Genomic DNA, 12,152 nt, shown 5'->3' on the forward strand with positions numbered 1-12,152 from the left:
AAAGGACGGTTATCAAAAGTTATAGTAATAAGAGGTCTACAGCGCAGAAAAAAGCCTTTCAACCCATTGATTATCTTCCAGTCAAAAACAACAACCTAACTTTTCAGAGATAGTAGGAACTGCAGATGCTGGAGAATCCGAGACAACAAGGTGCAGGGCTGGATGAACACAGCAGGCCAAGCAGCATCATAGGAGCAAAAAGGCTGACGTTTCGGGCCTAGACCCTTCATCAGAAAAGGGGGAGGGGAGGGGCGTTCTGAAATAAATAGGGAGAGTGGGAGGCGGATAGAAGATGGATAGAGGAGAGGATAGGTGGAGAGGAAACAAACAGGTCGATGGGGCCAGTAAAGGTGAGTGTAGGTGGGGAGTTAGGGAGGGGATAGGTCAGTCCAGGGAGGACGGACAGGTCAAGGGGGCGGGATGAGGTTAGTAGGTAGGAGATGGGGGTGCCGCTTGAGGTGGGAGGAGGAACAGGTTAGGGAGGCGGGGACGAGCTGGTTTTGGGATGCGGTAAGGGGAGGGGAGATTTTGAAGCTTGTGAAATCCACATTGATACCATTGGGCTGCAGGGTTCCCAAGCGGAATATGAGTTGCTGTTCCTGCAACCTTCGGGTGGCATCGTTGTGGCACTGCAGGAGGCCCAGGATGGACATGTCGTCTGAGGAATGGGGGGGGAGTTGAAATGGTTCGCGACTGGGAGGTGCAGTTGTTTATTGCGGACCGAGCGTAGGTGTTCTGCAAAGCGATCCCCAAGCCTCCGCTTGGTTTCCCCGATGTAGAGGAAGCCACACCGGGTACAGCGGATGCTGTATCCCGCCCCCTTGACCTGTCCGTCCTCCCTGGACTGACCTATCCCCTCCCTAACTCCCTACCTACACTCACCTTTACTGGCCCCATCCCCGCCTCTTCAATCTGTTTGTTTCCTCTCCACCTATCCTCTCCTCTATCCATCTTCTATCCGCCTCCCACTCTCCCTATTTATTTCAGAACCCCCTTCCCCTCCCCCTTTTCTGATGAAGGGTCGAGGCCCGAAACGTCAGCCTTTCTGCTCCTATGATGCTGCTTGGCCTGCTGTGTTCATCCAGCCCTGCACCTTGTTAACCTAACTTTTCAAACCAGTTTTCCAGCATTTAGCCTTGTATCAGGGCTTCTGCCTCTATCACCTTTAGAGGCAGTGAGTTCCAAATTCCTACTGCCCTCTGGGTGGAAAAAGCTTTTCATCACTTTCCCTGTAAACCTTCTACCCAGAATTAATTCTGTGCTGTCTGACCATTGGCCTTTCCACAAGGGGAAAAAGTTTCTTCCAGTCTACCCTGTTAGTAATTTTTAAGAGGAAAAAAGTGAATCTGTCATAATGCAGTGGGGTCTGGCAGGGATGCCTGATAGCAAGTGAAACAGAACAGGTGCTGGTTATTTTTAATTAAGGAATAATTGGGTAACAACTTGACTGAGTGGGTATGGTCATGTGGCATAGTGATACTGTCTCTACCTCCAGAGCTAGAAGGTCTGGATTCAAGTCCCACCTGCTTCAGAGATATTTAGTAACATGTCTGAGTAAAGTCATGGAGCTGTACAGCGTGGAAACAGACCCTTCGGTCCAACTTGTCCATGCTGACCAGGTATCCTGAAGTAATCTATTTCCATTTGGCCCATCTCCCTCTAAACCCTTCCTATTCGTATACCCATCCAGATGCTTTTAAATGTTATAATTGCGTACTAGACTGCAACACTTCCTCTGGCTCTAACGTCAGCTGTGAATTTCACTGTTTGTTTATTTTTCTTAGAAGGATTCTGATGTCCAGAGATAATCAGCTGTGCAGGTCTACAGCTCCGTTGTTTTGTCCCCCCATGCGGTCCTTGCACTCACTCTCTCTCCCTCCCTTTCAATGTGCTGTTGCTTTGATCCTTTTTTCCCCCGCAAGGTGGATTTAAAATAAATATCAAGGAGATGACTTGTGGATTCGAGAGGGTGCTCCTGTGATGCTGTAGTAGTGTCCATATCTCTGGGCCAGGAGGCCTCGGTTCAGATCCCATCTCTCCCAAACTTGTTCTATAACCTGTCATAGTCGTAATGGCATGGAAAGAAGCTGTTCGGCCCATTGTGTCTGCACTAGTCATCAAACAATGACCTATTTTAATCTCCCTTTCTAAATTTGGCCTGTGCTATGGATTTGTCTGCTATGGCATTACGTAAATAGTTGTTTAATGTCTTCTGGGTTGACCTCACGACAGTTCTTTTATGCAGTGCTAACTTCCTTGCCTTGTTTATTCCTCCTTAACTGCATCAATTCTCACTTTGCAGGATTAAACTCATTTTGCCATTGTTCAGTCCATTTGACCAGCCTGTTTATATTGTCCTTCAGTCTCACTATTTATCACTCCACCAATTTTTATGATGTCTGCCAACTGATCGTGCTTCCTTTGCTCAAATTTAGATGGTTAATGTATACAACAAACAGGGTACCCGTGGAATTCCATGAACAGAGGCTTCCAGTTACAAAAATGCCCTTTGACCGTTGCCCTCTGCTTTCTGTTGTTCAGCCAATTTTGGATCCAGTCTGCTCTGGCTTCTTAACCAGTCTGCCATACGAGACCTTGTGAAAAGCCTCTGAAACCCATGTTGTCTATTAATCACCTCTTTTAACAAATTTGATTGAATTTGTTAAATGTGATCTGTCCCTTTAAAAAGCCGTGCTGACTATCCTTGTCCGAACTTGTTGATTATAATACTTAGAATATATGTGGGGTGCCTTACCTCTGAGCCAGGAGGCCTGAGATTAAATCCCACTTGCTTCAGAGGTATGTAGTAACTTCTAATAGTGGGTTGCTGGTTAATAAGCATACAGAATGCTTCCCTTTATTAGTTAAGAGCAAGCATATTATGATGGAGCTGCATATGACAGCTGGAATGCTGTGTGCAGTCCTGGATGCCACCCAGGAAGGATGTAATTGCACTAAAGAGGGTGTAGAATGTTACCTGGGCTGAAGTGATTCAGCCGTGAAGAGAGCCTAGATTGGCCAGGGTTATTTTCGCTACAGCAGAGAAAACTTGCAGGGTTGGGGAGGGGTTGCGATATCCAGTTGAGGTGCATAGACACGGTAGATAAAGAGAAATGTTTCCCCTTAGAGGGGTCAATCACTTGTAGCATAGTTTTGAAGTAAGGAGCAGGAGGTTGAGGGGATCCAGAACTGCTTGGAAGGGTGCTAGAGGTGCAAACCTTCTATGTTTAACAACTATTTAGATGTTGACTTAGCTTGTAGCCTTGTGTGCTGTGACAATTCAAGTGCTGGTTAGTAGGATTAGAATAGATAAATGTTTGACCAGCATGGACATGATGGGCCAAAGGAACTCTTTCCATACTGTAAAATTAATCATTCTCTATGAAGGAGCAGCAGCACAAAGGTGTTGTAAAGTCTCCAATTCCTCTATTGGTAGCTTTTTCTCAATTTCTATGCAATGAGCATGTAGTTGTTTTTAAATTTTATGAGCGAATACGAGAAGTGGTTCACAGCAATTTCAGTGAATTCCCTGATTTGGGGGTATAACCAGGGAGAGAAATCTTGGGCCTTTGTGTTATTCCTGTTTCTGGACCCCATTATTGCCTGCCTTCCTTGCTCTCGATGCTTTGTGTGCCTAGAATGGCAATGTTGTTCATAGCAGAGTTAGACTGTTTCCTTGGTCTTGCAGAATTTCTTGTGGTTTGTATACTTTTAAATTTTTTTCATTTTCTAAAAGAATAAATTCTTTGTTATTCAACCCCATGAAAAACTTGAGCTTCAATTTGAATTATACCACTTTCAATGTCAACTTTGTTTGGTATTGTGCATCAAGCTCTACTACTTTTGTTTTTATTTCAAAGTACAGAAGAAACTCAACAGGCCTGGCAGCATATGTAGCAGAGAAACAGCTAATGTTTTGAGTCTAGTGACACTTTGTGAGAACTAGCTATATTGGTCATAACTGATCATTTTTCTTAGTGATTTCTTTCATAAAGGCAGTTTTTGCATAACTGATCAGAACCACTGCTTTGAACCTGGTATTGTACAAGTTCTGAGCAGTTCTTTAAAATTCTTGAACCTTGTGAGCACCACATATGACACTGCCAAGTGTACGTGAAAATATTTTGGGCCAACATGTATGACCTTTGGCTTCCTTTCCAACAGTGAAAGTGCCAACACTTTCTAGTAAAGTAGCATCCATAACTATACCTGCGATAGTCGCTATTTCTATCCACACAAGTGGATTTTGTTAACAGATAAGTCACATTTTGTGTTGAGTATAAATAACAACTAATACATTCCAGAATAGATAAAAACATGGTTAGGGATAATCATTAAAATAAATGGATTGGACAGCAATACAAATAATTACAACACTTGGCAAAATGTAGGTCTTCTCAACTTAATAGAATAAAAACGGAAGGTCTCCTGCACTTCACATTTGATTTTAAAGTCCATACAGCATATGTTAGATTAAATCAGTTACGGAGCTTAATAGCATTAAATGTTTGAGGATGGAAAGTTGGTGATTAAATTACCTTACAAAGTGGTGTCTCTCCTCAATTCCATCACACTTATCTTTGTGCAGGTGTGGCAAGAAATGTGGCAATGGGAGGAGGGATTCAAGAGCTTTTGAGTGAAGATCAGACATGGCTTATTTCCGTCTTTTGAAAAGAAAACACACCTTTAAGGTGCTTGTTTGAGGGTACGCGGACCTGGGATCAGTTTCAGTTCTATAAATTGGTTTTGCCTTTTTGTTTTCACATGCTGTTTGATATCAATGGAATTGTTTAGTTTTTAATATCCTACTGTCTTCGCAATATTACTCACTGCTTTGAATACACATTAAGATTAGAAGAAAGATGATGAAACATCAGACCAAGTTCACTCGATTAAGTTTTTGTTTCAATTATTCACTTGTGGTGCATGGGCATCGCCTGCAGGCCAGCATTTATTGTCCATTCCTAGTTGCCCTTGAGAAGATGGTGGCAAGCTGCTGCCTTGAACTGCTGCAGTCCATGTGTGATAGAATGGCCTACAATGTCTTTAGCAGGGGAACTCCAGGATTCAGTGATATATTTCCAAGTTGAGTTCAATTATTTTTTATTTGATAGAGTATTTAGAACTTGGACCATAAAGTAGAAACCATCTGTAGTGAAAAGTGTGTATAAGGACAGGCAGGAGCACTTCACATGCACTGATCTGGTTGCAGTTAATTTTGTCCATAATTAGAGAGACATAATCGATTTCATTGTACTCACTTGTTCTCTCTCCTAGGACTTGGTGAATATTGACATGTTTCTTACAGCAAAGGAGGTGGAAGAATCACTTGAAAGGCAAGAGACAGCTACTTGTCTGGCCTGGTGTCATGACAACAAATCAAGGCTGAGGAAAATGAAGGTGCGTTCTCAAAATAAATTGTAACTGTTAACTATTAGCCAATCGTATGTGTGTTATGATGTCTGCATCTGAAGACCAGCTGAAAATTCTTGCTGTAGTTCAAAGATTCTAATTGTATGTTTAGTCAATTTTCTTAAGGGAATGATAGAAAACATTACTTACATTAATAGCTATAGAAAACAATCTATTTGAAAACACAAAACAACTGTTGAAACTTCCTCAAATTACTTAACTTAGGGTGAATTGTTAAGACACAACTTATTGTTTAGGAGTCTTTGAAGCTTATACTTTAAGTAGCAAACTTTTCAAAAAGCCCCAAATGATACCTCTTTTATTTAGGATTTTGTTTCTCCATAATATTAAAACCCAAGTTGCCATCACCTTTGAGTGGTGCACTGAGATGGGGGAGGAAATTTTGAGACATTTTCTCTTGATTAGTTGTGTACCCTGTTCAGGCTGTAAATTGAAAAACATAACCTCTCTGGTAATCTCATTGGATCTTGAGATCTTTCACAACTTGGAGTTTGAATTTCTTTATACTGGGAATATCACACCAGATGTCTCAACATTTCAAAGCTCTTTACTTTACTAAATATGATGGAATGTGTATGTAAATATCATTTTTGGAATTTTTATTTGAAAATCGTGCTGTTTCAGTGTTCATTACTTTTGTGAACAGTTATTATTTTTAAAAAGAAATAAGGTTCGAGGTCCTTCTGGAATAGTAACCTCATCCAGTATGTGAGAGATGGCTACAAAACCCTGTTGTGTTTGTGAATAGATGCATATTCTATGATGTTCATGACAGGAAAGAAAATGTGTAAGACTATTAGTTTTGTTTTCAGTTCAGGAGAATTCACAATGAGCAAGTTCATGTAAACGTGAAGTTCAGAAGCAAGTTGTTCAGTTCGGCAGACGATAGTGTTGCGTTCAGGAGCAAGTTGTGTTTTACCAGGGAACAAGTTAGCTCGGCCAAATGGTTTCTCTTAATTTCAGATTTTTTTGCATTGAATTGAAGTTCCATCATCTGCCATGGTGGGATTCGCACCTGGGGCTCTGAATTAACAATCCAGTGATAATACCACTAGGCTATTGCCTAGTCTGAGATATGAGATTGTAATTTCCCTGAGGTTTTCTCTGTAATGGGTAGTGTCACCACACAGATTGAAACTTTATTTTGCTGTGTGTTTAGATATTGCTAACTTTCTAGAATATTTAACTTTTATTTTACTACTTTTTTGAGATAAACTTCTGTTGTTAAAGAAAATCTGCAATGTATTTTTTTGTGTCTTGGTGACTAACCATTCTCCACCTGCTTCATGATGACATGCAAGCCACGATCCTCACTAACAGATCATACCACAGACTCCATAAAGGTGTCAATTGGCATTGAGCAGGGGTTCATTTTCCTCACTGCAACAGTTTGCCCCATCTCCATGAAACTTTGAGCCAGGGTGGAGAGAGCCTACAGGACGAGCAGGAAACTGTTCAACCTTTACTTCCAGGCCAGAACCAGAACCAAAACCACTCCCACTTCTATCATCAAGCTGCAATGCGCAGACAGCGCCTGTGTATGCACACACTGAGGCTGAGCTACAAACCATCATCGATGCATTCACTGAGGCATTTGAGAGAACAGGTCACAGACTAAACATCTGGAGAACAAAGGTTCTTTCCCAGCCACTCCTGCCACACTGCCCTCGACCCATCAAAATCCACAGTGAGCCTCTGGACAACATGGATCATTTTCGTTACCTCAGGAGCCGCCTCTTGGAGCAAGTCGATGTTCATGAACAAATCTAACTTTAGCTTCAAAGTGCCAGTCCTGCCTTCGAATGCCACAGGTACTGTGTTCCAAGTCCATGACCTCAAACTCAGCACCAGGCTTGTGGTCAACAGTGGTCCCCACCTTTTCGTTTGCATCAGAAACATGGATTATGTGCAGCAGACATATCAAATCTGGAGAGTTATCACTAGTGCTGCCTTGCAAATTTCTGCAAATTCACTGGCAGGGGAAGTGTGCCAATGTGTGTGTCCTCTCTTAAACCAGCACCCACTGAATTGAAGCACTGGTTGTGCACGATCAGCTGCAATGGGTAGGCCACATTGTCTACATATCTAACACGACTCCTCTAATAAGTGATCTATTTCAAGTTCTGTGATGGTAAGCAGGTACTGAGGGCAGAGGAAACACTACAAGGAAACCCTGAAAGCCCCTCTAAAAAAATGCAAAATTTTCACTGCCACATGGGAATCGCTTGCACCGAGAGAGAAACAGGAGAAGCAGCATCTGCAAAGTTGCCAACCAGTTTCAGTAACACCAAGTGGAGCACATGGAGGCTAAGTGCAAGCAATGGAAAGGGCACAGAGAATCTAGTCTGTCCCACCCAAGTAAGAGTCTGCAGCTCCAGACCCAGACTATTCAGCCCCTACATAACCCACTGCTCTGGAGTGGATGCAAATCATCCTGAACTCTGAGGGACTGCCAAAGAAGTATTTCACTATTCTCTCAAACCAGATGTTTTCCCATTTACTGTAATGCTTAGAATTTAATTTCCTCTTCTTTTTTAAAATATAAACTCGCATTTAATACTGTAAAGAAATTAGTTAAATATAAGCACCACAGATAGATATAAGCAAAAATAGGGCAGGAGGACATAAATAACATAATAAAGGACATTGATAGCAAGGAAATAAATATTTATAAAATAGGACTTCAGAATGATGAATCAGGGAAAGAAAAAGGAAAATTCTATGAAAATGATTTATAACAACACAAGACAACAGGCTGGCTGAGTATGGTCTGTATCTTGGTTGTTGGAAACAGCTAAAGGGATACACTGCTTGATACTGTCCACCAATCTTTGGGACTTAAAGGCTTACCTACTTGGTTGCCACACTGACACTGACTGATACACCATAGTATTCAGTTGTTTGATAAGCTGAACGTCACCTTGGCTTGACAGCAGCAAACTGTTAGTGGGGAACCCTGCTCGTATTGCTATCGCATATTAGCAACATGCAACAGGTGGCTTGACCTGCTGCTCAAATTTTTGAGATAGCTTCTACTTTCAGAATAACCTGAGGTAGATTCAGCACTTTTCAGGACCCAGCCTTTGCAGCCTTTGCTGTCTTGCAGCCTTTGTTGAGTTTGAGTTTGTGCAATATAAAGAGATGTGTCAAGAGGAAAAACTTTGACAAAATTCTTTAAAAAAAGAAAAGAAACAATTTTCAAATATTAATTTATTATTTTACATCCGTGTTTGCCAGAGTGAGACACCTTTGGGTCCTGTGACTCTTTCTTTTAAAAAAAAAAAAGAACATAGAACATTACAGCACAGGACGGGCCCTTCGGCCATGATGTTGTGCTGACCTACTAAGATCAATTTACCTTATCAATGACTCTCCTTCAGAACTGGGCCCATAATGTTAATTCTGCTTTCTCTCCCCACATGCTGCCAGACCTGAGTTTTTCTGGCAATTTCTATTTTTGTTTCTGATTTCCAGTATCTGTAGTTCTTCAGTTTTTTTGGCTTTGGATACATTAGCGTTCATTTTCCAAAATTGCATAAACTCTGGGCAGTTCTTACATTTGCAACCTTGCAAACTGTAAACCCACTATTTAAAAAGGGAGGGAGAGGGAAAAATATAATTACAGACCAGGTAACCTAACATCAGGAATGAGGAAATTGCCAGAATGTATGATAAAAGATATAGAGCACTTGGAACGCATTAACGGGATGGGACAAAGTTGGTGTGGGTTCATGAAGGGAAAATCGTGCTTGATAAATCTGCTGGAGTTTTTTATATAAAGAATGTAACTCGTCGAATAGATAAGGGAGAACCTATGAATGAGATTTTCTTTGAATTTTCAGAGGCTTTTGATGAGGTCCCACATAAGAGGTTTGCGGGCAAAATTAAAGCACATAGGGTAGGGGATAACGCGTTGACATAGTTGACCAAGAGGAAACAGTGGGAATAAATGGGTCTTATTCCAGGTGGGAGGCAGTGACAAATATTTAACTGCAGGCATCAGTGGTTAGGTCCCAGCCATTCACGATATATTTAAATGAGCTGGATGAGGGAACCAAATGCAACACTTCCAAGTTTGCTGATGACACAAAACTGGCTGGACAGAGTTGAGCGGTGGATGCAAGGAGGCTGTAAGGTGATTTAGACAAGTTGAGTAAGTGGGCAACCCATGGCAAATGCAGTACATGGCTAAATGCAAGTTCACTTGAGTGTAATAAACCGGCAAAATATTAGTTAAATGGTAGTTTACAGGGAATGTGGATGTGCAAAGGTATGAGTGAGTGCCCTTCTACACCAGTCGATGAAAGTATACAGACAAATGCAACTAGCATTAAGCAGTCAGGAAGGCAAATGGTATACAGGCATTGACTGAATGAGGATTAGAACAGAGAATAGTACAGAATAGGAATGCCCCCTTCGGCCCACGATGTTGTGCTGAACATGATGCCAAATTAAACTAATCCCTGCTGCCTGCCCTTGGTCCGTATCCCTCCAATCCTTGCATATTCAAGTGCTTATCTAAAAGTCCCTTAAATGTCCCTATTGTATCTGCCTTTACCAACACCTCTAGCGGCACATTTCAGACACCTGCTACTTTGTGATTTTAAAAAAAGCAACTTGCCCCTCAGCTCTCCTCTCACCTTTAAATGCATGCCCCATAGTATTAGACGTTTCAACTCCTGGGAAAAGGATTCTGACTGCCAACCCTATTCATGCATCTCTTTATTTCGTAGACTTCTGTCAAGTCTCCCCTCAGTCTCTGCTGATCCAGAGAAAACAGTCCTGGTTTTCCTAGCCTTTCCTTGTATCTAATCCAGGCAGCATCCTGATAAACCACTTCTGCACCCTGTCGAAAGCCTCCACGTCCTTCCTGTAATGTGGCAACAGAATTGAATGCAATACTGTAGTGTGGCCAAACCAAAGTCTCATACAGCTGCAACGTGACATTCTGACTCTTGTACTCAATGCCCTGATCAATAAAGGCAAGCATACCATATTACCACCTTTACCCCCTATCCACTTGTGTGGCTACTTTCATGGAGCTATGGACTTGAACCCCAAGATCCCTCTGTACATTAATGCTGCTCAGCGTCCTGCCATTAACTGTATACATTTCCTTGACATTTGATCCTCCAAAGTACAGCGCCTCACATTTTTCTAGATTAAACTCTACCATTTTTCTGGCCATATCTGCAGCTGATCCTTTGACATCCTTCTGCATTATGCATAACGCCACTGATCTTTATGACATCTGCAAACTTACTAACCCACCCATCTACATTTTCATCCAAGTCATTTTACGCATTACAAACAGCGGAGGTCCCAGTATAGATCCCTGCAGAACATCACTAGTCATGGACCTCCAGTCTGAAAAACAACCTTCCACCACTACCCTCTGCCATCTCTATAGGCAAGCCAATTCTGAATCCACATGGCCAAGTCACCGTGGATCCTATGCATCTTAATCTTCTGGATGAGTGTGCCATGAGGGACCTTGTCGAGAGCTTTACTAAAATCCATATAAGCAACATCCAGTGCTGTACCCTCCTCGATTGCCGCCTTCACATCCTCAAAAAATTCAATCAAGTTTGTAAGACATGATCTGCCTTGCACAAAGCCATGCTTTTCCAAATGGACATAAATTATATCCCTAAGAATTCTCATCAATAGCTTCCCAATCATTGAGAGACTCACCAATCCATAGTTTCCTGGATTATCCCTCTTTCCTTTTATTGAAAAGAGGAACAACATTAGCTGCTTGCTGCCCTCTTGGACGACTTCTGTAGCTAGCAGGGATACAAAGATCTTGGTCAAGGCCCCAGCAACCTCTTCTCTTGCGTCTTTCAATATCCTGGGGCAGATACCATTGGGCCCTGGGGACTTATCCACCTTAATGTTCTTCAAGAGACCTAACACCACTTTTTTTTTTTTATTGATCTCAAAATGCCCGAGCATATTAGCATGCTCCACACAAATCTCACTATCCTCTATGTCCAATAATGATTCAGTTAGGATCTCGCCCACATTCTGTGCCTCCAAGCACCAGTTTCCTCCTTTGTCCTTGGTCCTACTCTCTTTCGCTATTTATCCTCTTATTTTTAATGTATGTATGGAATGCCTTAGGATTGTCTTTAACCCTATCTGCCAAGGTCATTTCATGGCCCCTTCTTGCTCTCCTAATTCCCTACTTAACTTGTTGCTTGCCTTGTTTATATTCCTCATGGGCCCTGTCTGATTTTAGCTTCCTAAACCTTCCTTACGCTTTTTTCCTCGTGATTAAATTCACAACCTCCCTTGTTTATCCAAGGGTCCGTTAGCTTGCCATCCTTGTCCTTCCTCTTCAGTGGAGCATGTTGGTCCTGAATCTGATCAGTAGGTCTTTAAACAATTTCCACATGCCAAATGTGGACTTGCTTGATAACAGCTCCCCCCATTTAACACTCATTAGCTCCTGCCTTATACTTGTGTAATTTCCCCTCCCCCGATTTAGTATATTTCCGTAACACTCTGACATCCTTATTCATAGCTGTCTTAAAACTTCTGGAGTTATGATCACTGTCTCCAAAATGCTCTCCCAATGAAAAGTCAGTCACCTGACCAGGCTCATTAGCGAATACAATGTCCAGTATGGCCCCTTCTCCAGTTGATCGATTTTTATTTATTGTCACATGTACCGAAATACAGAGAAAATCTTTGTTTACGAGCAGTACAGGCAGGTC

General features: G+C 42.0%; 1 protein-coding gene across 1 annotated transcript in view; it reads left to right on the forward strand.

The window, feature by feature from the left end:
* The window catches only part of maea (macrophage erythroblast attacher, E3 ubiquitin ligase), a 150,481-nt gene that overhangs the window by 77,341 nt on the left and 60,988 nt on the right, over positions 1 to 12,152 (forward strand). The window contains exon 4 of the mRNA XM_020528170.2: positions 5,278 to 5,400. Within this exon, the coding sequence (XP_020383759.1) occupies positions 5,278 to 5,400 (123 nt within the window). The remainder of the gene's footprint in view (positions 1 to 5,277; positions 5,401 to 12,152) is intronic.

Source organism: Rhincodon typus, chromosome 1, assembly GCF_021869965.1.
Source record: "Rhincodon typus isolate 14 chromosome 1, sRhiTyp1.1, whole genome shotgun sequence".
NCBI lineage: Eukaryota > Metazoa > Chordata > Chondrichthyes > Orectolobiformes > Rhincodontidae > Rhincodon > Rhincodon typus.